Source organism: Varroa jacobsoni, unplaced genomic scaffold (assembly GCF_002532875.2).
Source record: "Varroa jacobsoni isolate VJ856 unplaced genomic scaffold, vjacob_1.0 scaffold_532, whole genome shotgun sequence".
In the NCBI taxonomy this organism is placed as follows: Eukaryota; Metazoa; Arthropoda; class Arachnida; order Mesostigmata; family Varroidae; genus Varroa; species Varroa jacobsoni.
In genome coordinates, this window is record NW_019213434.1 from 179,666 (window position 1) to 202,966 (window position 23,301).

Sequence of the window (23,301 nt, forward strand, 5' to 3'; positions counted from 1 at the left end):
ATAAGCAAACCCGTGGCTGCAGCTTTTTATGATATACAAATGCAGTTTAAGGACCATTTGCTCCTTAGGTTTCCCGGCTCATTGGAGCAATGTGACCGTTTAAAACAGGGAGAAAACCTGTATTTATTTGTCCAGGAAACATGTCTAATGAAGAACTGACTAGAGCCACTATATAAGTATATATATATAGATATACTACTACGGCTTTTTCTAAAGGACATCAGAAAAGCGTTACACGGAAATATTTTTGTTAATTGCGTCACTGAGACTGTGCCTGCCAACTTTCAAATGCTCGCCGATCGATCAGCGCATATCGGGACTTAGAAATATTCAACGTGAGCATGTCTGACTCCGAAATATTGAACGAAAACAAACCAAAACTCACAGATGTATGTGGACTTAGTCGGCCGGGGAATAGTGAGTCGGTAGACGTCCGAACCTCCTTCAACCGCGGGCAGTCAAAACATTTTGAGGCAGTGTTAAAAAATTCGACTACGTCCGGGCATCAACTGTATAGACGATATCACCAATGGCCTGTTAGCACTTAGATCAAGCTTTTCTGCGAGAAGGTGCTTGTAATGATCAACTAAGGGTTATCCGTAAGGTTTATTTCATTGTGTTTGATAGATATCTCTTACTCGATGAACATAAGAATTCCTTTGGAGGACATGCATTTTAATGGTGAACGTTCCGTTGATCGTTCTGGGAATAGTTAACGCTGTGGTCGATGCCAGTTCGCAGAAAACGTACTCCTTTATCGATAAACTCTCAAAGGATTGGATCCTAGTTGTGTAAAGCCATAGAGTAATATACTATGCTACCGAGGTTGTAGTGTGCGTGGCTGTTCAAATAATAGCCCCAAGCGCTGCTTCAGCTCGACGGGGCGATAAGCCGCGTTCTGCAAGGTGCGTACGCATTTGTAAATATATCGACTGGATAAACATACCGTGTTCAATGGAGTTTATGCAGTCAGCACCGACAGTAGCGAAAAAAACCCGCCCTCTGCTGATCTTCAAGCTATGCTTAGGATTGGCAATAAAGTAGCTTGGCCGCCTCTCACACATTTCTTGTTGAGCCACTACGGCCCTTTTTGGGCAAGTCTTTCAAGCAAATTAATACCCGTGGTACTCCTGATCGACACGTGATATCCACATGCAGCCGCAACCCGTTGCGGCCGTAACACCCTCATAGTTTGATCCTAAAAATGCTTTTCTACCATTTCTTTGAAAACCATAGGATCATAACTACGTTTCTCCAACGCAGCCCCGCAGCGCCCAAGGAGTTAGAGCACTTTTTGTATCTCGATTAATGCACCCGGAGTTAATGCGCCTTAGTCAACGTGAACGACTTTGCTTAGGGCCATATCTTGAGTTGGCCCACCGATCGAAGTCCATAATAACAGAGGAACCCATTTAGTGTTATTATGGACTTCCAGTAAGGAAGGGACGCAAGCAGGCCGCAGTTTTGCCAATACCAAAGAAAAGTGAGATGTCACTCACTCGTATTTAGGCCCTAACCCTACAGGAACATGGCTAGTGCGATCCCGCGGTCACGAGCTGTAAAAGATACGAAAAACCCAGAGGAAACACTTTGCACTACGCACAATAATGTCAAGGCAGGAAAAAGAGCTCGTGCAAAAGGGAAGAAGTGCTCTCGTGGCATCTCGGAAAGAACGAAACGTAGCCCATAATGGTTTCGGTTACGCCGAGGTTTTCCAAAAAATTGGGAACCTGCTACCATGGGTCTTCTATTATCGTGAGCAAAGTGGCACCATACAAATGCAGCATTATCATGCCTCGAAAACGGTGATTGACGGTGTATGTTAAACGTATGAGGTCGTGTATTGGAAAAAATAACCCCGTAGAGCACCCTAATGTTAAGTTGCGCGCAACGGATACTAATAGCATTAAAACTCCTAGGTTCCAATTGTATTGGCTGGACTGGGTGAAGCCCGCTTTTCTCAAGAAAATACTGGTCCCGCATACCTCCTGCTTTGAGTGCTATGTAAATTTGCTAGCTGATATGCTGCTATTTGTTGAAGATCTACAACGCTAATTTGGCTATTAAAACGTCAGCCTACCTGGAATTCGTCTGACAACAGGGGGAGCGGACGGCTGAGGTATACCTGGAATTCTTTGCTACTAGTGTTATGGTGGGTGGAACCACACAGAAAGAACCGACATGTTGTAGTTTGCTACGCATAGCATGGCTTCTTCTATTCTACCGTGGGCCAAACGAAGGTTTTATCTGTGTCGGATGCACTGTGGGCGATGTCACGGCGGCTTATGTCCAAGAACATCCTCCTTGAATAGCGTGGCGTACAGAAGAAGAGCACAGTCATAGCGCTCTGTGCATGTGTCTTATTTATTTATTATATTTTTGTATTCCTATTTTGAAAACCCTTTCATATTGTTTCTAAGCTACCCGACAAATATAGAAGTAAATAAATACATGTGTAATTCCTGGTAAATGTAACCCAAATCGACACACAAGAGCTGTCTGATACCGAAAAAATAGCGATAATTCAGTCGTAACTTTGTTCCATATGTGTGTATAGCTATAGTGTACAAAACCCCACAATTATCAGAACCTGATCGTCTACACCTTTCTGCTTTGGCTACCACCAGCTACAGCCAGAACTATTGAGTTCATTATTGTGATATCTGCGTGGTTATAACTCTTGGTGTTTTTAACCTGTCGTTGGAACGTTCTTGACACCAGCCTACAAATAGGTAATGGTAGTTTAGAAATATACTAACAGGCTTCCAAACATTTCGCTCTTTAAAAAAAAACTTAGTTCGGACTTCGAAAATTACGAACATTAGCGTTAATGTGTGCTACGACACATACAGATATCGACATTTTCTCAGATTGAATGCTTTCAGTTGACTCCCTGAAAAGGTTCCATAGGTACCGTCGAAAATCCCTGCTTGTTGTTCGGAATGCAACTACAAACTAAGACACGTTTTGATCAACCATAAGAGACGGACATACAACCACTAATCGTAGGTAGGGTATGCACCGATGGCAGTATTCAATACTGCCTGACCAATTTTGACCAGCCCACATAGCATTTACATCCAAGCAATAACAAAGTGTTGAAAGATCTGTTTATGTGAACAGTATTCAATGAAAGCCTCCCAGATTAAAAAATGTCAGATCTTGTATCGTGGCTACGGCGTCGTCAGTCTCTAGGGAAGGTTGAGTTACTGGATGCTTTATGGCATATATCGTCACTATTGCTTATTGTCTACCATATTGTGTATATCAACACGCCCTTTCTTCCCATGGACAGACAAAAACAACTCTTCTCTAGAAATAATTGGCTGCTTCCAGTGGACGCGATCGCGGTTGTTTGGCCTATTTCGCAGTTACTGAACTCTTCTGCATCCAATGTCTCAAGCAAAGTGCTATCCTCAATACTCCTTTCAGATTTTTTTTATCATCGTCTTTTTAATATATTCAATTTCATTCGTGCCCTATACCTGCTAAATGTGGCGATCTACGAATTCCAGTGGGGTAAGCTCAATTTTAGTTCTAGATGCAGGTTTATCTGCGAAGCTTCAGTTTAAACATATCCACAGCTGTTAAGTATACTCGTAAACCAGTTGATTTGGAAGTACATTAGGTCTTTGGTGTTGATTCGGAATGAAAATGAAGAACTAACTTTTGACGAGAAGCAATTTTAATCCCATAAGGTTTTTTTTTGCTAAATATATTTAGCTTAGGTGGTTATACCTGTCCCACTTTATTAATAATAATAATTCTCTGTGTAATGCTTATACTTCGCTGAGGTACATCGACACGCCGGCTGGGATTCAAAGCATGGTTCAATCAACCTAGCAAACTGGTTTTTTGATGAATGAATGAATGAATGAATGCTTTATCCGACATTGCTTCAAAATTAAGATCAGTGGCATAAATAAGAGATACAATTGATACCTGTTAGAAGTACCATCACAACAAGCAAAACGTGAGCTTGTATTTTATTTTTATGCACCATGAGAGAGAGCTTTCCCCCCAGAGTCATATCGCCGGTCATTGTACACTTTAATTTTAGTAATCGTTGTTTCGACTAACGATGCTATGTTTTGAAAATTATTTGGCTTCGGAAGTTTCCTTTTATTTGATTGTCTTATGCATGCGCAATAATGCAGCTGCTCCACGAAAAAAGCTTGTATACATAAATCCAATTACGAATCTTCGCGAGGCTACCTAATCGATACATTGAGAAAATATCTCGCAAGGAAATGTGATTGATGGTCATCTACTTCTAGGGTGAAAATCATCAATTTCCTCATAAGTTAAGTTCCTAGTTTTCGTGACAGCTACGAGCACATCTCGCATCAATTGTCTCATCTACAATTAGACATTAACTACGTCAGAACGCTTCTCTGGAGCGCTGGGCCATAGAAAGCATTCCTAGATCAATCAGCACTTGTACACCCCACCCCAAGTCGCTATTACTAGAAAACAAAGCCGCGCTTTAAAGGGCTTAACTCAAACTTGACTCTCTAATGACAGGTCCGCGTTGAATTGGTATTGCCGCGCTGGCTAATGCTGACCTCTCTTGAGCGCGTTTCTATAACAAGCAATAAGCATGCCGACTACTGAACATTCGAATCTCAGCGTTGTCAAATAATTACCAAAAAAAAAAAACGCTAAAAAAATTCAGAGGCTAAAGTCAGAGGCTAAGCATTATTAAGCAGTAAGATCTGCTTAATAAGAAAGCAAGAACTAGCAGTCTTTGAAACAATACCTAGAGGCAATTTGAAACACTGTGGACCAGCGTGGATAAACAAGATCATAAGATTTATGAATCTTCGGCCAGCTTGTTGCCATCTGCAGTTGAACGGTCGAGCATCGTAAAGTTTTGTCTATTTCTATCTTTCGTTTCGGCAGAAATGCCCTAGTCACAGATCTTAAGAGAAGGTATTCATCTTAAAACAATATAACAGGCAACTCCAAAAAATACACCTAAAAGTTTAAGCAAAATTAATGGAGTTAGTGGTTCGGGATAAACAAGCTAATTAGAGGATCTGAGGAGATTCCGTACACATTAATCGCACTATTGTCAGAATATTATTTCCTGTTTCCAAATTTGACAAAACGAGGTTGCGATGCATTTTTTAAAGTAGGCTATACCGCTTAATCGTTCCTCGTTTTTGTTTTCGTGTCCACAAAGTCTGCGGTACTTTTTAAAGTTGTCTATAGTACAGGTACTAGCTCGCTGTCATGGTGCCGTTTCGAAAGGAAACATATACCAATTATAAATCCCTATTCAAGAATCATTTTTAGGTGAATTTCCTCTGGGAAGTTCAACTGTGCGTGGTGCTCGGCTCATATTCCCTTTCCTACCACTAACTTGCACTTATTAAAAAATCTTTTGAGCATGCAGATTCTTTCCGTGTTGGGGCCAATTGGGCAATAAGAATACAGGTACTGTGTTAGTATATTACGTTATTTAAGGCAGCGTAGATGTTACAATTTCCTCCCAATCATGTTTGGATTAGTTCGCATCATTAAGTAGCAAATTTTACACAACAAATCGTAAATAGTGTTATAGCTTGATGAGTACGTCAAGATCCACAAATTTATTGTTCTTCTTAGGCCGTTGGTTTACTTTGACTATATATATATCAACTAAAGTTTGTTTGAATAAACGGTGTTTGATAGGTCAGTGGTCTGCATCGTATTCTCTGGCGTTTGAATCATTAACGCTATTCGTGTGTTCCGTACTTCACAAGACGATCACAATGGTGAGGCAACTACAGATGCGGTTGCGGCACGAAGGCTTCTCGAGAGTCGAAGATATTCCAGAAACACCACTTGTAGTGATACCACGTTCATCAAAGAAATCGAAATTTTCGAAAGAGAGGTAATAGGATTTTTACAAAATTAATTGAAAACTAATAAAATGAGTTTAATATATAAAGACTTAGTATGAAACAATCAGCGACAACAAAAAACTACAGTCTAATGAGATGATTTCTGAATTACAATGCACGTCAAATTTAGATTTCCGAGCCCTGCTGTTTCTGTGTAGTTGTTATTTCAAGTAGTAAACCATCTTGTTTCCCGTCAAGCAAAAATTCAATAACTGGATTACTTCATAAGGCAGTTCAATTTTGGCCTTATGGTTATGGTCATTCGAGGATAGTGCTGTCAAAGCGAGGGACCCTGTAAAGAAATTCAGTATGTTTGTTCAAACCAATGACATGAGAGGCTCTGAACGATTATTATAAGGCCCCGAAAGTTCCATGAAGACTAACAACTTATAGCTTTTTGGAATCTTGCTTTTGTAAATCCCTATCAAAGTGCTTTGGATTTCGGTTCGAGCGTTCAATCGAGTTCGAGAACGAATTTTGAACGTTTCCTCTGACTTATTAATAATAAGTAACTGGAAATGTATAGCAGATAAGGGCTTTTTGAAATGTTAGTTTCTTGCAATCTAAAATGAACGTTCACAGCGGATATTTGATATTGCAACAATTTGGTGATCGATTAGGTTACTTCTCTCAGTTTGCTGTTTTTTACAGCATAATGTTTTACTCGATGCAAGAAATAAATCTTTAATAACTGTAGTAAACAAAAAAAAAAAGCAGGTCAATTTTAAAGTGCAGTCAAATCCTCTGTAAACTTAAATTGCTGTACAGTTCTTTTGCATTCGTTGCTGCTTGTATGTTTGGAAACACCATCACTACAATGTTTCTAACAAAAAAAAATAGAGCTTTAAAAATAAAGCTAGCATTTTGAAAGCTAGTTTAAAAAATGCTATCCTCATCTTCAACTTTTCTCCTGATCGATTAAGAAATTTAATCGTATGGTAGTATCTGGGTCCCTGACAGCTTGGCGGTGATACTAGACGTAAAACTCGAATCAGAGAGATAAACAGAAGTGATGGCATCCCTACGTTTTCACCTTTAAGTCCGGTACTGCCATCGAGCGTTGCTCCAAGTCCGTGGTGGCGTACTGGTACTATTTTTCTGCAACCTGTAAGAAAATGATGGGCTAATAATTAATGAGCTAATTATTAATCGGAAGTTTAACTACTGTTAGTACGCTGTACAACTCATATGATCGTACTGTTACTTTTGTGAATTTTTACAAGTATACTAATTGGTGTGCGCATGCATATCTATTTAGTAGTATTTATCGTATTTAGTAGTATAATCCAACGATGATATGTAATACATATACTGTGTTTCGACCGTTTTATACGAATTCGTTTATACTTAGAAGCAAAACAGTTGGACTTAATTTTTTTAGTTAGCCCTCCTAGTTTCTGCGCGAAACAAAATCGCGACTAAATGGTCTCTCGAGCTTCAAGGAGCTTAGCGTTTGAGGACCACATAAACTGCCACCACAAGAGTCCCTAATCCGAAACCTAGGATAGTGAGCTGTTTTTTCGTTCTCATACATCGTGAGGCACATTATCGCTTTTTGTCGTAAAACGCCTCTGCAAATGCAATTTACTGTCATCGTGACCTATCTGTAGTGAAAGTAAACAAATATAGTTTTTCAAACATCCTACTGGCATTGGGAACTCCATTAAGATAGTGACCTTCTTGAACGCTATAATAAGCTTGCACCTACGAAGTTGCCTTTAGAAATGAATATGACAGATCTAGAACGTATATATATATATATATATATGTAAGAAGGGAGGGTTGTATATATGCGCAATATAGTAGATTATCAAACGATACCTACTATATCCTAAGTGGCATGTGCTTTAAACGTAAATCCGTCTTGCAAAGCTAGAATGCAATTTTACAAGACTTTATTGACGATAATTAGTTAGCAACAACTTAATTGCAAAACCGAAATTTAGATACTAGGATCAAGATGCCTCTCGCCAAACCCGCACACAGTGTATAGTTCAACATTATTAGTAGAAATATTCATAGGACCCCCGTTACTATAGTAAAAACGTTCTCGAAAGTAAAGCCGCCCATTATCCAGGTAATTGAATTGACTAAAGCTGAGGCAAATGCTTAAGTGATCTCCAGTAAGCAATTTAAAAAAAATCTTACGAAGAAAACCCCTCCGTTGTAAAATTTTTCCAATGCACCTGATGTATCAAAATCAGCATTTAACGAATTATGTCTGCCTAACTGGTCCAACTTACTAAGACCACGCTACAAAATTATTATAAACAAATTACGGCTTGAGTATTTCGCCTTTACTGTCCGTTTCAACCCTGCTCCTTACGAATCGTCCGTAAGTAGATTTGAATATATTTGTACGCAGAAAAAAGTTCAAGAGTAAAACTGTTGGCAGGTTTTAGCTGGTGCGTGACAAATGTTGAGAACTACGGGACACTGTTCAATTGTATGGGGGATCTACTTAATTGAAAGTTATGAAATACTCCGTAAGGCACTCTAGATCTACACAGTGATAAACATGATCCACCGACCCGCACTGAGGGTTGCTACCTGACGCATTCTACGGGGCGGCGCATTCAACTTAGGGAAAATTGGGTGGGCTGTTCCGGTCGTAGCGGGCACGCGTTTACCGCTACTCCTGGTAGTGAGGATTACGTTCTACCCGAAATCGATGATCTGCGTTATTAACAGACTCTGTGCGGTTTCTGAAAAGTCCGAAGACCTTCAATTCCTAGATTTTTCTTAGATTCAGAATTTAATAGCCGTTTTAGATAGACTACCTGCAAAAAGACATATTGCTTGGTCCCTACACATTTTTGTGGTACGAAGAACCTGAGTAGAACAGCACCGGTGCTGATTGTGCCTTGACACTCAGAATTATAGAAAAAGTAAAAGTAATAAAAACGGGCTTTACTATCTCGTGGTATGTTTTGTGTACGTATCAATAAGCAGCACAAACCTATTTTTGGAACAGTGTATATGACAAATGTGGCTTTCTTATATGCGGCTGAGATACGCAACTCTGTTGCCAAGGCACTTATACTGGATGACTTCAAAATAAGGATAGTAATATATATATTAACTGTATCCTGTAAACGCAGCTTAAGGTGTCCTATATTTGGGTAAGGGTAAGCAATTTTTAGACGGTTTCCGAAATATAATGAGCACAGTATTCTGGCTAATGTCCTAAGGGTATGTCCAAGTCTTTGAGACCAATGCAGAAACGATTTACGAAGTTGAAGACAAAAGGGAAATATCGTTTAGCAAATGTCAAGTGCCTTCTAGATTTTTTCATTATGTGGGCATGGACAATCCAACCCGCCAGCCGTCGGTATGTTAGGAATAATAGCCAATGGATTTAGTTATGGTAGTTAGGTTGGTTCAATAGTAGTTACATTATCTACAAGGTCGTTCAGGACATGGCATGATAAATACGGCCAATGAACATCTAACCACTGGCGAAGTATACTTATGTATTAGAACAGGTATAGATAATAGCCCACCAGATCTCTGGGTTGCGTAAACTGACTGAGAAGTTGAATGTTATAATGATTGTAAAATCTTGTGCTCACTTTCAAGTTAGTTTTATGTCGTACATCAACAGCGGTCGAATTTAAGCTCCTTGAACGACAGGTATTTTGAGCTGGCCAATTTAGCTCGATTTCTGATACAATAAGCAACGAAAACCCTGTAATGCAACTATTTTTTTTGCAGTAATCGGAATCAACAGGTTGGGCTTGACGCAAACTATCACCATTATAAGAACAGGAAATATTACAAATAAAAAGTGAGCAAGATTTAACAAAAATAAACCTATCAAAAAATAAGGTTTTCTTTTTATCTGGCAATTAAAGGCGCAACAAAATGACATAACCTCGTAATGTTTGAGTTTGGTGAGCAGACTCTAACCATTAAATTATAGTAACACCATTGAAAGCCATGCTATGGAAGCATCTACGTCTAGTGGCTAACTAGATAATACAATACAAACTTTCCTTTCTTTTACCTCAAAGGATGAAAAAGTCACATTTTTTAGAGCAGTTAACAGAAAAACAGTCGCAAAAAAGTAGCTGCCGAATTAGCGCTTGATTTTCTTATTGAGGTACTCTACTCTACTCTGCTGATCCGCAGTAGCTCTAAATATACAAATCTAATAACAACTTAGTAACTTCTAACTTCTACAGTAAAACTGTATCAAATCTGTATCTTTCATTGTGGAACAGGTATAGCGGTTTAAAAAATATTTTGCTTGTTAGTTGTTAAAATAGGTTTTGTATAAGTGAAGTTAGCTTGTAGAAGTAAGATAAAAATAATAATAATTGATATGACTTGTTGTTATAGTCGTGGCGAAAATTGCCCTGTTTTGTTTCTTTGTAATTTTGGGTCAGAGTAATGTTTTAGATATATGGCAACTTGTCGCTAGCCAAATCTGTATCGCGTCATACAGTTTTCTAAATTGGATTAAAATGACAATGTAGATAATATAACATGAACTAGAGGAGAACACAATATGTAAAAAGGGCAAATTTTGCCCTCCAGGCACCTCCTAAAAATTTTGCAATATTTATGAACCCTAAAAAGACGTGGTTCTAATCTATTTGTAAGTGGGAACGTAACCCATCTTTCCTAAGATATTTGTCGATTCTTTTTTCGCGTATCTAGAATGATATGGAAATAGCAAGCAGAGTCAAATAAGCTCGACTTTGTGTTTAACTGAATAAAGTATATTCAAGCAGTATATCAGTACTGTTTTCTGATAATTTTCGGTGTGATAGGATGAACAGGCGGATATAGATAGCAGACTTTTGACAATATTAGCAGAAACTGTCCTGCTTAAAACACTGCGACCAGCTTGACTACTGCATTCTTTCAAGGCAGCGTCTCCTTGGCTAAAAAACCTCTCGCTATATGCGTATGAAAACAAGGGCGTTCGCAGCTAGATAGCATGATTTCGTTACTTTATCCAAATGTAGGCGACATTCACGAATTGATAAGGCTTCTTACGCAGAAAATTGCGTGCTTCACCCGCTTTGGCGCTGACAGTTTTCCCCTGTAGAAAGACGGCTCAACGAAGCAGAAAAGCCGCCAGAAGTTTGAGAATTAATTCGGTAAACGGCTTCCGTTTACCCAACCCAGGCGGGCCGTTCGATTTTAGCGCAAAAGAACAATGTTCAATAAATGTTCCATTATAAAACAGTTACCATGTGATCGTTATACTACGAGAACTATCACACACTAATACTCACACAGTATTAAAGAATAATGCTATAATGACAGCGCTATGTTAGAACTGAAATGAATGCTTAGTAGTCATATTTTCAAATTGTGAAAGTTCCTGTTTCCGAAAGTGTAACTCGAAAAGGATCGGTAACTTTTAATCAGATTGTTAAAGCATTCGATATTACTCTAGGTTGTACTACTAGGTTGTAGGCCAGTATTATTACACCTGTATTATTATGGATCCGAAATACTTTTTGTGATTCATTAAACTTTTGGATTTAACAATTCGTCACGTGCGAAATATACACGTTCGTGGCTTTCTTTTATGACATTTCAATAATTTCGTAGATGCTGTAAAACGCGTTAATATTGCTCTGTGCTTGCAATGTGCATTATGATACTTCGACAAATATAGAAAAAAAGCTAGGATCCGGATCTTAACTTACACTGAACTGGTCTGGACGACGATTCAATCGGCGGCATGGGACAGGACATTTTGAAGCTCTATAAAAGTTTTCCTCCGAAGGCCAAAAAAATCAACACTGCTGAGTTCAGATATGGTGTTGGTATTATGTAAGTGAGTTTTCCGACCACCGTTTATGTATGAGAAAGTATGGTTACAAAATAATGCCAGTAATAGTTCGTATGCTATACTGTTGCACTCCAGTTAACCGTACGTTGTCAAACCCCGCTCATAAGAGTTACTCGATTCAACTATATGTCGGAGTTGGCAAGACATTGACCCATATGTAATTATTTTTAATACGCAGGACCGTTTGCATATCGTTCACCTGCGTTCACGTGCATGACCTTCAGCGGAAAAAAAGGGAACCTTTCCCGTCCCTGCAAAAAGAGTCGTAATATTTGTTAATTATTAATATTTGTATAAATACAAGTAAATGTATAAATAAATGAAATACGTAAATGTAACTATATGTGTAAACTATATTAAATGTAACGTTCGCAGATAGGCGCACCTTGGCGCATAGCCGCCACTGCTCGTGCATTGCACTTAATCATCCCGCTCAACATTGTGCGGGATCATAACTTACTCAACCTAAGAACGACTGCTTTTTTCTCAATTTCCATATGCACCTCACTAAAGAACGTTGCACTTCAGTGATATCCGTTCACAAAAATTTGATTGCGCCTTAATATGTTCCATAACTAAATGTACAGGAATTCTGGTGTAACCATTGCTTTTATAAATTTGGATATAGAACTCAGACGCCATTATTAGGAAACGTCGAAAAGTCGCAGTAATCACTTTTGTAGCAGATTTCACAACCCCTAGCTTACACGCCGCTCTGTGGGAGACGGCTTCGTAGAAAGCAAGAGTAATTTTTTTCAAAAGCATGGACCACAGAGCGATTTCTTGTAAGTGCCAGATGGACAGCCGTGATTCATTTAGTCGGTCTAAAGCGTCGCATCGAGAAACAATGTTTATTACCTTTTCCTAGATTTCGCGCTATCAGATGGCTCCAAAGTAATAATCAGTGATGAACTTTTCGAACAGCAAACAGCTCTATCTTCTTTACAACCATTTGAAGATATAATGGTGTTAACAGATATTTGTTTATGCATACAAGTAAAGTGGTATTCCATGGGGTGTAGGATTAAACGGAAATAAAACTCCTTGAAGTTTTTGCATAAGGAAAATCCTTGTGGGTTTTCCGAGGTTCTAATCGGTGCCGCAAGGTTTATTATTCAAGCAGAAGTGACAAGCACCAATGAAAAGTGGTTCGAGAACTCGATTACCCCTATCCTGTTTTTCTAGCAAGAAGAATCAATACCGCATCATTACCTTTAAAATGTTTGATCATGTGGCGAAAGAACGACTTTGTCTCTTTGAAGGAAAGCTGAGATTCCTACAAGGCTCCAACCCTTATTGCCATAAGGCACGATGAGAATTTTTGTGAGTGTTTTCATAAAATCTGATACTCGAAAGCGGACACCCAGTTTAACGGATGTGACTTTTTAGATAATTATTTGTGTGATTTACAAACTACAAAGAGATATTAGCATAAGGATATACTCAATAAAGTGAGTGTACTTATTCTCAACATCGACGTAATTTGCTAAAAAGTGACGCCAATTTACTGCCGCAAAGTTATCATAAACCACTTCACAATTACTGGAAAAGTGGTCGTTCGCGGTTGCGGACGGCCTAGGTAGTACCAGGACAAAATCTAGCTGCCTTCTGGTCGGCGAATCCACTATTTTTAAATTGTTTACCGAATCTAGATCAAATTTAAGGAACAGATCAAGTCGAGATTTGTTCGGTTGTCTCGCACGTTCAGTGGTTAGCTTTGAGAGTCTGTCCCGAACATATAGTTTTATAAAAATTTTAATCTTGGTACTATTGAGAAAAAAAATACCGTGCCAAGCTATCTTTAGAAAATTGTAAAAAAATCTATAGTGACTATTAATATTGAGTGGCTTTTAAAAATTCTCGACCATCTGATGATATGACACATATTTAATTGAACGACAAGACGGAAGATAATTGATTAAAAACAAGCATTGTTGAATAAATAAGAACTACACACTACAGTTCTGTAAAAAACTGATCCAACAAACTTTTAAACCTAAAAACTCTTATAAGGGGATTCTCTTCAACCTGGCTCTCAACAAGAGCCCTAAAGGTCGTTTTTGCGACTTTAAAATTATGTTAACACAATTTTGTCGGTTCACCACATGTTTTCAAAAGTCTATTACGTTATAAATATACAAACATAAAAATGTACGTATAAAGAAGCATCCATTATTGAGATTATCGTTTATGCACTTTAATAATTAGCATTTTTTATTCACTTTAGAATAGAGCATTTTCATAGTTCTCACGAAAACAGGGTTAACAATACCTTACTACTGGCATTTTGTTTTATAAATTATTAGAGAATAGCATATTTACCCGTATCTATATCACAAAGTACCATGTATGTGTACGGTGGCAAACTGAGACAGTGCCTGGTTGAGATTTAGCATATACATACACGCTATGTGTCGATTAAGCGAAATATATGTTGAGGAATAATTAGAACATAGCATATACTACTTTTGCCACAAGTTCTCTTTCAGATGGGCAGAGCTATGGTTAAATAAGTCAAAGATTATTTAGTGACTAGCCTTTATAGCCTATATATATATGTTTGCTATTTTTCTAACTGTTGTAAGGAGTGCTCGAGTGCTGGGGTTCACCACCGGGCATTATCAAAATTAAATTTATCTAATGACTCAGACTATGCACGGCCGGTTTTGAAATAATTTTGATTATCAAAATCGTCCACTTCGTTGTCGGAGTAGTGGTCACGCGTTTTCTTACAAAATAACCTAGTATGTATGACTGTTTGAAGAGAGTTGCTAGTGAGCCATTAGGCCGAAATTACTTTTGTGGAGTTGCCTACCACGCCAGACAAGCCATTTTCCATGCAGGGGAAGTTGTAATCTTCGCGTCCACCCTGATGGGGAGCGTTTTGAGGCCTTCCCTATCCAATGTGGTTGGCTCTAAAGGCCTGTTTTCCGAAAGGAGCTGCATTGGGTATAATATTAATTTTTTTTTTTGTTTCCATTTATAATCTGATGCTATACATTGCATTCCAAATGACGCTGGTTTCGAGCGCGAACCAGGATATGGCATACCGTATGCTCTGCCATTCATCTAGTATTGCTTCCATTGTGTCTACTACAGAACCTGCCCATATTGTTTGGGTCTCTTTTGCTTTTAGGTACTAAAGAATCGATCCCGCCAAGTCCGTGAAATACGCGTAGGATACCCTGACTGCAAGTATACTTTGAGCCTTGCGAAGTAACTTTGTCTGTCGATACGTCTTCGCTTACGGCAAATTTTGTACGCACAGAAGCTTTATAGAAAGCTATGGACTTCACCACTGAAATGAGGAATTTCATTTGTTACGGTCTATAAACATGACGAATGATCTTTGCCAATCCTCTCGAATTCTTCTCTGTTTTAGCACCTGTATAACGCATGTGTGCGTAAGAATCGAAATATGAACGTTCCTAGCCAAAAGAAATGCATTTCTCACACACAGAAATGCATTCTACAAAGATGAAAAAACTGGTAAAGCAGCCTAGAATATTTGTGTCTTATATAGCAAGGGCTGTATAACTAAAAGAACTGCTGTAGGGGATTTGCTGAGTTCAAAAATGGGATTTGGGCTTGAAAATTTCACTTCACTTGTCAGGAATTTTGAATGTTTTGCAGATATAAGAAGCGTGGGTGCGCCACAAACCGGGTGAAGTGCATACGGAAACAGAGCCTTTCAGCGATTTTCAAAGTCAATCAACACACAGTCACAACGACAGGTTTCTACACGTAATTGTTACGGGTGACGAGAAATGATGGCGCCACGTTGATACGAAGCAGCGAAATAAATTGATAACTTTAAAAACTACACTTAAGTTCAGATCCGTATTTGAAGACAATCATGATTTGCATTTGGCGGGAGTAGAAGAATTTTACATATTGCGAAATGGTAGAGAAAAGCCAGACGATCAGCAAAAGATTTTACATGGTCCAACAGAAAAGGTCCGATAAAAAAAAGTCCCCATGACAGTGTTAGGCTCACATGCTAAAGGACCCTAAAAGGACGCTGTCCAAGAACCTGAGTTATTCTCCATACCTCGCCCCGACGGATTACCTCCTTTCTCAATCATTGACAAATTAACTTCATAACTATATATTTGATAATATGTGCGTTTTAAACACTTAATGATTTTTTCCGCACCAGACCTACTAATTTCTGGCAAGAAGAAATAAATAAATTGGTTGAGCGATGCCGAGAACGTTTCGAAGCAGCATGGAAAGTACAGGTTAGATTACATGGATAGTACAGGCAACAGGTGTGTTGGTTTGATTGTTATCAAGGTATTAGCTCACAAAGCATGTTTAGCACGGGAAATTAAATTTCATGAGAACGCCCAAGGATGATGCGTGGTCAATTGGCCAACTGCGCAACTGACGGCGCCAAGCTGACCCTGAGGTGCGTGCCTTGGCTGCGCTTTGATGTGGGTATGCGCAATTGTTTGACATTGTTAGATTTGCGGCTCATGAAAACAGATGACTTAGAGTCCCCAAAAACACTGGCTAGAGCTAAGGAATACAAGTAACAGCTCACTCACTTTCACCAGAAGCCCGAAGGCGAGATACGCGTAGCGGTCTTTCTGTTCGGGGGTATATAATACTTGCCAACGCCACATTAAATGCGACATTGTGGTCAACAGCTGATTCGATAAGCAAATATCTGAACTCAGCAATTTGAACAAGCAGGATATATGCGTTGATCATTCTGTTATGTGGGGGCGTAGTAGGAATTCAAAGAAATATATTCTACATTGGTCGATTAAGATGAAGCGGTTTGTTGCCCTTGCAGCTACGGTTGTCGTAGCTAGCGCTACAAACGGTTTTGGCGGAGGATTTGGAAGTGTTGTTGGTGGAGTCGTAAATGGTGGTTATGTCCAAGGCCATCATCACAACATTCCCAAGGTGAACTACGTAGTGAACAAGGTCACCAAGCCGGTTCCTGTGCCTCATCCGGTGCTCGTACCACATGTGGTCCCTGTGCATAAGCCCGTGCCGGTATATAAAGGTGTACCTGTACCCAAACCTGTCCCAGTTCCTCACACTGTGCACCAATACTATCCTGTACACAAAGAGGTGCCTGTGCGTAAGGAGGTTCCTGTGCCTGTACCTGTCGAAGTGAAGAAACCCTACCCTGTTCATCATGTTGTTAAAGTACCACAGCCATATATTGTGCACGTACCAAAACCTTATGTTGTTCATAAGCCATACCACGTACCCGTTGAGGTGGAAATTCCTAAACCTTACGTGGTCCCTATCCACAAGCCGTGCCCTGTCACAGTCAAAAAACCCGTACCTGTTGAGGTTCCTATTATTAAAACCATTCCTGTAGCAATTAAAAAGCCTGTCGCTATTCCCGTATTCTCCTATGACTATGCCGCTCTCGGTCTGACCAGAGACTTCGAAGGTCTTGGAGGCTTTAGAGGAGGTTATGGGTATGGACTTGAACTTTATAAGAAGGCTAAAGCCTAGACTCTTTTAGAACTCAACTGTTGACGGATATATGGTAGACGAATCTGCTTGCGAGAACTTTAACATTTTAACCTTTAAAGATTATTAAAGTTGGTGAACATAACAATGTATTTAACAATGAAGTACGTTTCACGCGCTCAACTGGGTGATTCAGAAGAAAACGAAAATTTACCTAATGAGATTTTGTCCACCACGCCATAGTAGTTGAACTGCAGATTGCATCTGGGGGCGGGGGGGAGGGGTAAACAGCTAAACGGCAAATAAACGGACCGCATGTTAAATGTCAAGGATATGAAGATCTAGGTAAAGTTTACCCCCTCAGTTCATCCCTTATTGCGGTTAAATTGTAACATATCAATCATCCTTTTAGGAATATTAATTTGTGACGCTCAATAGCCAAATTGCCTAAAACTCAAAATACTAGCTTAACTACTTGACTTCGCTTCTATATTTCCAGCATGACCATCATAACTTTGCAAGCCATGAATATATCCACTAATGTTTCATGCTGTCTACTTATGGTAAAAATAAAAATTATGGTTTTAAGTTGGGAGCCGTATAACAGGCTTGTACAACTAATAGGGGCATACATATGTATAACTATACAACGAAGAAATGGTCCAATCTAATATGGACACTTCGTTGAATAATAATTGCAGTCGTGTAAACATACCTACTAAGAACATGTCAGTAAATATGTTACCCTAATGAAGTAATCATCGATACTTTGACACGAGTGATCAGAATGAATATATTAATAGAATTAATAAATCATCTTCAAATACAAACTTAATATCAAACGGTTACCTTCTTTTTCGTGTCGTCGCTGCGTGCATAATCAGAGAGAGCACTTACATGAGCGTAACATGGACATGAATGAAAATAAACATGTCAAACCGCAATAGCATAAAGCTGTTATATTGGTTAACACTATCACAGCTTAGTAATCATTAAGCTAAGGGCGCTACATAACTCGCTAAAAAAATACTTTAGACGAAATCGTTTTTAGAATAGCCAGCAACCCGAGCACTTCACGTTTAGCTTTTAAACTATGGAAATAATAAACAATACGTTATGGAAATATATATATCACAGGAGCACGCAAAGTATATCTATATGCTCAGTTTTTCGTTTTGTCTCGTAGATTGCGAAATTTAGCCAAAAAATTCAAAAAAATACTGTGTCGGCAAACTTCTGACAAACCTGCTTATGATCATTTTTTTTTTCACGTAGAACCTCTCTTCAAACATGTTGTCTGCTTCTCGCAAACTAGACAGTTAAGTCAACAATAAAAGAAGATCAGAAGTATATGAAAGTGCCGTAGGTGTAGTTTTGGAAACGCACAGTATAGATATGTACCCACAGCAACAAAAAAATATTCCGAGTTTGCGTTCGGTATTGCCATCAAGTATATTTTTCTACAGACGTTTAGCCTTTTTCAACGCGAAAAAAGACGTGTACGGCAATTCCGAACCTAAATCATAGCGTGTCTTGTTTTGAAGGAAGGTGTGTTACTACTACATATTTATGGGAACAATATTCGCTATCCTAAACACTCGAAAAAAAAAAAAAAAGGAAAAGCTTTCCTTTTTGGTACAGAATATGGTATTCGTTACGCTGGAAACACGAGGTTCGTTTCCTACATATAGGCAAGGGTCAGCTATTGCTCGAATCTTCGTGTCAGATGAACACTTAACCGAGACATATATCCGTAAAACAGACATCTATGTTGTCGTCGGTTGTTAGAGATCTACTGAAGAATACATTAAAAGCAATTGTGGCATCAAAATAGAATATTCATACTAAGGACTGGATTGAACGGCTATGAAAGTTTACGCAAAGGGTTAGCTAGACCACTGCCTGATAGTTTAACCGATTCAGTACAGGAATTAGCAGCTATTGTCGAAACGGGTATATCTTCGCCCGAATAGGTCGCCCGAAAATAGCACTATATGGTATAAAGTGTGATGAGTTTACTGTTATAAAATCCGTATATAGCTAAATTTTAGTTCATGTTAGGTCTTTTTATTTATTACAAAGGTATAGCAAATAACCCTACTGCGTGCCAAATGCGTACCACGAAGCCCTGACTTTTTTCAAACAATAACAATAGTGAAAGACCTATAAAACACTGGTAACTGCTCACCGAAACCAGTAAACCAACAATCTTTTTGTTTGTAGATCAACAATATAATTGAATATTATATGCTTGAAATCGGCATGCGTCGGTTACTCACAAACCAGTTTGTGTTTGAAAAAATTATTTAGTGCTCTGCGTTACATTTGAGTGATGGATCTACATTGAAATATTAGGGCTTTCAATTGATACTCGATCATGAGTGCGCCTGCGTTTATACTACGCAGTGACAACACGTTGGAATAATAAAGACAAGAGCGGTTGCTTAAGATACCGCTAAGACCACTTGAGTCTTTTTCACTAATATGTTAAACCTAGTTCCTCCAATTCGACTTAAGGTCAGTATAACCTACAATATGGTATATTAATATGTGGTACAAGTTGACACAGCTCAAAGTTAATAACAGTAACTTTGGTTAGGATTTTCCCAATTATTACGACAGTTCCAAGATATAAGGAGATTTTGAATAAGTGTGCTTGCGAAACGCTTGGCAGGACGCGCACTAGTGGAACTAAACAAGATGTCATCAGTTGCCTAAAACAACCTTCGGCTCCCTTTTTTTGTAGTAAGTCTGTGTCTGACAGAAACATTTATTCGGCTGGATTCATCGTCACATCCAAAGACACAGTTCAGAAATTACCGCCCGTAAAGAGTTGCGTCCGTCTCCACCGAATAAGGATTATCCTAATCCAAATTCGATATTTCTGCTTTACTACAAAATTAACACATAGCCCTTTTTATTAAGCCTATTAGTTTAGGCAATTAATAGAGCTACTCCAGCATTTATTCCTAGCTTTTTTTTCGGATTAAAAGCAGGCTTCTAAAAGGTGAGTCGGTAGCCGCCTATTTTTGTTAATGTCAGGAACACAATCGCCTTGGTCGGGACGGCCTCTCATATGCGAAAGGCGCTTGAAAGAGGAAAACTGAAACTCAGATACGTTTTCTAATAAATTCAGCGGTCAAAAATATCCTACGGCTCCAGCTGCAAAGCTGTTGTAAGACATTAAAGCTGCTGTGCGAACACAAAAAGAGTATGTTTAGAAACTTAAAAAAGTGGCAGTGCCGATAAAAAACACACAGTGTGTTTTCTCTAAAGAAGTATACAACGGCCCATTTGTTATCACGGCGAGTTATCCAGCCGTACAGCTTTTTATCGATTTTTTAACATTCAATATATTTTTAAGAAATCTGAAGTTAATTTTTAAAAAAAGTCCGCTAGAGATTACAATTGAAAAGGTCTTTTAACAAGAATTTAAAATAATATATTAATGCTGGATTCCTTACCAGTAAATCGGATCCATACAGTCGGATGGTGCTTTTCAGATATGTGTAAAACTGAATCTTACTTCTAAATTTCCTATCATTGAATTATAATTGTTATGACTTGACAGTTAATCAAAGCTTTTTATACAAAACGGTACTTCGGACATTCAAAAAAATTGACAGAGATAAATGGTATATTTAAGTTAACCGCTGATGACCATCATACTAGGAAATGTTTGTCGCATACTATCCAACAAACAAATAATCGAACTAGACTTCTTCAGTCCGCCATGTGCCGGATACAGGATGTGGCTCCAGTGAAAAAAAGGTTTGCTAGTATTCACAATAAAGTACATTTGTCTATCTACGCATTGCAACATTAACAAATATATAAAATGTTACACAATATAATATATAACAATATAATATAATAATTTATCATTGAAGCATTAAAAATATTTGTGGAAATCTAACCATTTTCGGTTAAATGGCATTGCTGAAGCACATGTATTTCTTTTAATAGGAAGCTCGCAAGAATAAGTTCTTGATGCAGTTTTGAATGATTTAAAGCGCCACCTGTCGGCAATTTGTGGTGACTTGAATTTCTCACGATTAAGAGAAAAATAAGTTTTGTCTATATTTATAAAATATTCATATAACTGTGTCTCGACAACGGGTGACTTCGACGCAGAAACTGAACCGAATCGCTTCCGACGGAGAAACAGGAAATTACGAAAAAAAAAAAGGTTCAAATTGCCAAAAGGAGCCCAAATAGACACGCCACAAACACTACGCACGCCATCCTTTTCACTTACTGAATGGGCAGCATTGCAATAGATATTGGTCGGTAAACAGCGTTATAACAATATATAATAATAAATATAAAGTCATAAGTAAAGACCACCATACTACTTTCGGCATAGTTACGGCACTCGATCTAAAATTTGCCGATTCAGAAAGCTCGGACAGTTACTCGGCACGCATTAACGATGAAAATTGCGGTAAATGGCTGATGTATATTATCGACAAATCAGTAATGCTTGTGGTATTATTCAATCCATAAAATCATTTTAGAAAAGTAAAATATAAACTGCCGGCAGCCTTATGGCCTATCCTCTAACAGCATGATACACCTTATCGACCTTGTCGTTTCAAATACTCGCAAAGGTGCTGATTTTCTAATTAGAAGTGAAGTGGACGTCGGCCCGCAGAAAGACAGCGAGTTAATATAGGATTTAGCGGCGGTATCTATGACGGATGCGAAGCTGCTCCAGTGCTCATTGTTAGAAACCTCGACATTTTCAGGTAGCTACTTCTTCAGCCTGCAAGAGTAATAGTTAGAAAGGTGAGCTAGAAGTGACTTAATAATAAATTAAAAGTTATTCAAAACATCTTGTATTTTGTAACTTGGGCAACACTGTCGGAAAACTTACGCGGCGCCCGTGTTTGATAGCTTTTTATGCGCTTTATAAAAAAAGTACACCATATTGAGACATTTACCGGCTCTATTTACTTGTCATTTACAGTGAATCCTTTAAGAGTTTTCTGAGCACTACTTCTCAGACTCTTGAGGATGAAATTTTGCCATAATTAATGTGGTCGGTTAGAACTTTAATAAGTATCGAAACTACCAGCAGCATCTGTTTTAACTTTAGTCAAAGCACTGTTTTTATGACGCTTATAGAGAGAGTGCTGTAACTCACACATGTGTGAGCACGAGTGTTCTCTTCATCGTACCGACATCCGTGAGTCTTATGAAAGTGTAATAAATGTGAATAATTTTTGCTAGCCGACCGTGTAGACTCCGTTTACGGCAACAAAACCTCCCTTCAAAGTATTTCCCACAGTCGTGTTTCTCTGTTTTTGTTTCTTGATTTGTATACGTTTTTTAGCACTATTTCAACCTAGTACAAAAGCTGTATCTTTTTTTGGGTAATCAATTATTAAGATCGACATTATTTTGTACTGTAGGAGTAGAATCTCATATCGCTAGTGTTATGCAAAAACTGGGACTAACACATCTTAGTTTTTACTATAAAGCATTTTTTTGTTGATGAAAAATGCCCACTCAGTTAATCACACAACTAGTCACTGTGAGCCAATGCCAGGAATGCGCGCTAGTACAAGCGCTTCGAAATACTAAAAAAACATTTAATTGTTGCCTCCGGAACCGCCACAAAACTACTGACCCAAGTAAAAAAAAAACATTTCTTTCTGATTCAGGTATTCAATATGCAGGTGTCCCTAAGGTACATAACCTGACACGTTACTATTGGATTGTCAACTAAGAATTAACACGTGTGGCTACATCAGTTTAAGGTTTCCTTTCTCGAGAGTTCTGCGCTTATTTCTGCTGACGTAACGGACAATGCAACATACATCGAAGGAAGATTAAAACTCTTGGTCTACTGCGGTCCCGAAGGAAGTGCTTTCTCGCCGAGTTACTAGGGCGCCAAGTCGCTTGCTCAATAGCTTCTCTGTTAAGGTTGCTCATACAACATTGCTACATGCCTCTTTGGTACCTAACAAACAGCGCTACATAGCATATACATAGAAGCTTTTTGCACATAAAACGACTGACAAGCAAAATGTTTTAATAAACCAAGAAAAGTAATTTTAGATGTCCATTTTTGCATGGCGCTGACAGATAGCCATCAAAGAAAGTATTTTTACTATTTTATTAAACATGTGTATTTTTACTGGGTGCTTGTGGGAGTTT

The 23,301-nt window shown here is 38.5% G+C and overlaps 2 protein-coding genes and 1 long non-coding RNA gene across 7 annotated transcripts in view; 2 read left to right on the plus strand and 1 right to left on the minus strand.

Annotated features, from left to right (window-relative positions):
- Positions 1 to 12,251, minus strand: part of LOC111261201 (uncharacterized) — a 16,215-nt gene extending 3,964 nt beyond the window's left edge. The window contains exons 1-4 of one of the 2 annotated variants that reach the window (XR_015311392.1): positions 12,161 to 12,251; positions 11,555 to 11,951; positions 6,922 to 6,993; positions 5,875 to 6,180 (exon numbers count right to left, since the gene is read on the minus strand). This is a non-coding gene — a long non-coding RNA (uncharacterized LOC111261201). Of the gene's footprint in view, positions 1 to 5,874; positions 6,181 to 6,921; positions 6,994 to 11,554; positions 11,952 to 12,160 lie in introns of those variants that run through there. The other variant, XR_002680838.2, reaches the window with a different exon arrangement.
- On the plus strand, positions 3,039 to 21,874 carry LOC111261198 (uncharacterized). Of its 4 annotated transcripts, none has more exons than XM_086968604.1 (3): positions 3,039 to 3,519; positions 5,677 to 5,878; positions 21,750 to 21,874. In XM_086968604.1, exons 1-3 carry the CDS (start codon positions 3,153 to 3,155, stop codon positions 21,754 to 21,756), a joined length of 576 nt encoding a protein of 191 aa, XP_086824730.1. In that variant the 5' UTR covers positions 3,039 to 3,152; the 3' UTR covers positions 21,757 to 21,874. The 4 variants fall into 4 exon arrangements, with proteins under 4 accessions (XP_086824730.1, XP_022690240.1, XP_022690243.1 ...); XM_022834505.2 differs by lacking the exon at positions 21,750 to 21,874 and adding an exon at positions 15,334 to 15,530; XM_022834508.2 differs by lacking the exon at positions 21,750 to 21,874 and adding an exon at positions 14,837 to 15,053.
- LOC111261197 (uncharacterized) lies at positions 16,362 to 17,395 on the plus strand. Its single transcript, XM_022834504.2, has one exon. The coding sequence runs from the start codon at positions 16,423 to 16,425 to the stop codon at positions 17,179 to 17,181; it is 759 nt and encodes a 252-aa protein (XP_022690239.1). The 5' UTR covers positions 16,362 to 16,422; the 3' UTR covers positions 17,182 to 17,395.
- Positions 21,875 to 23,301: the final 1,427 nt, after the last annotated feature.

Excerpts from the sequence above, each read along its gene's own strand:
- LOC111261198 (XM_022834505.2), top strand. The coding sequence starts at position 3,153 with ATGTCAGATCTTGTATCGTGGCTACGGCGTCGTCAGTCTCTAGGGAAG. Across the intron at positions 3,520-5,676 it reads GATCTACGAATTCCAGTGGG|GTCAGTGGTCTGCATCGTAT; the intron begins GTAAGCTCAATT and ends GGTGTTTGATAG. Across the intron at positions 5,879-15,333 it reads TCGAAATTTTCGAAAGAGAG|ATATAAGAAGCGTGGGTGCG; the intron begins GTAATAGGATTT and ends AATGTTTTGCAG.
- LOC111261197 (XM_022834504.2), top strand. The coding sequence starts at position 16,423 with ATGTGGGGGCGTAGTAGGAATTCAAAGAAATATATTCTACATTGGTCG.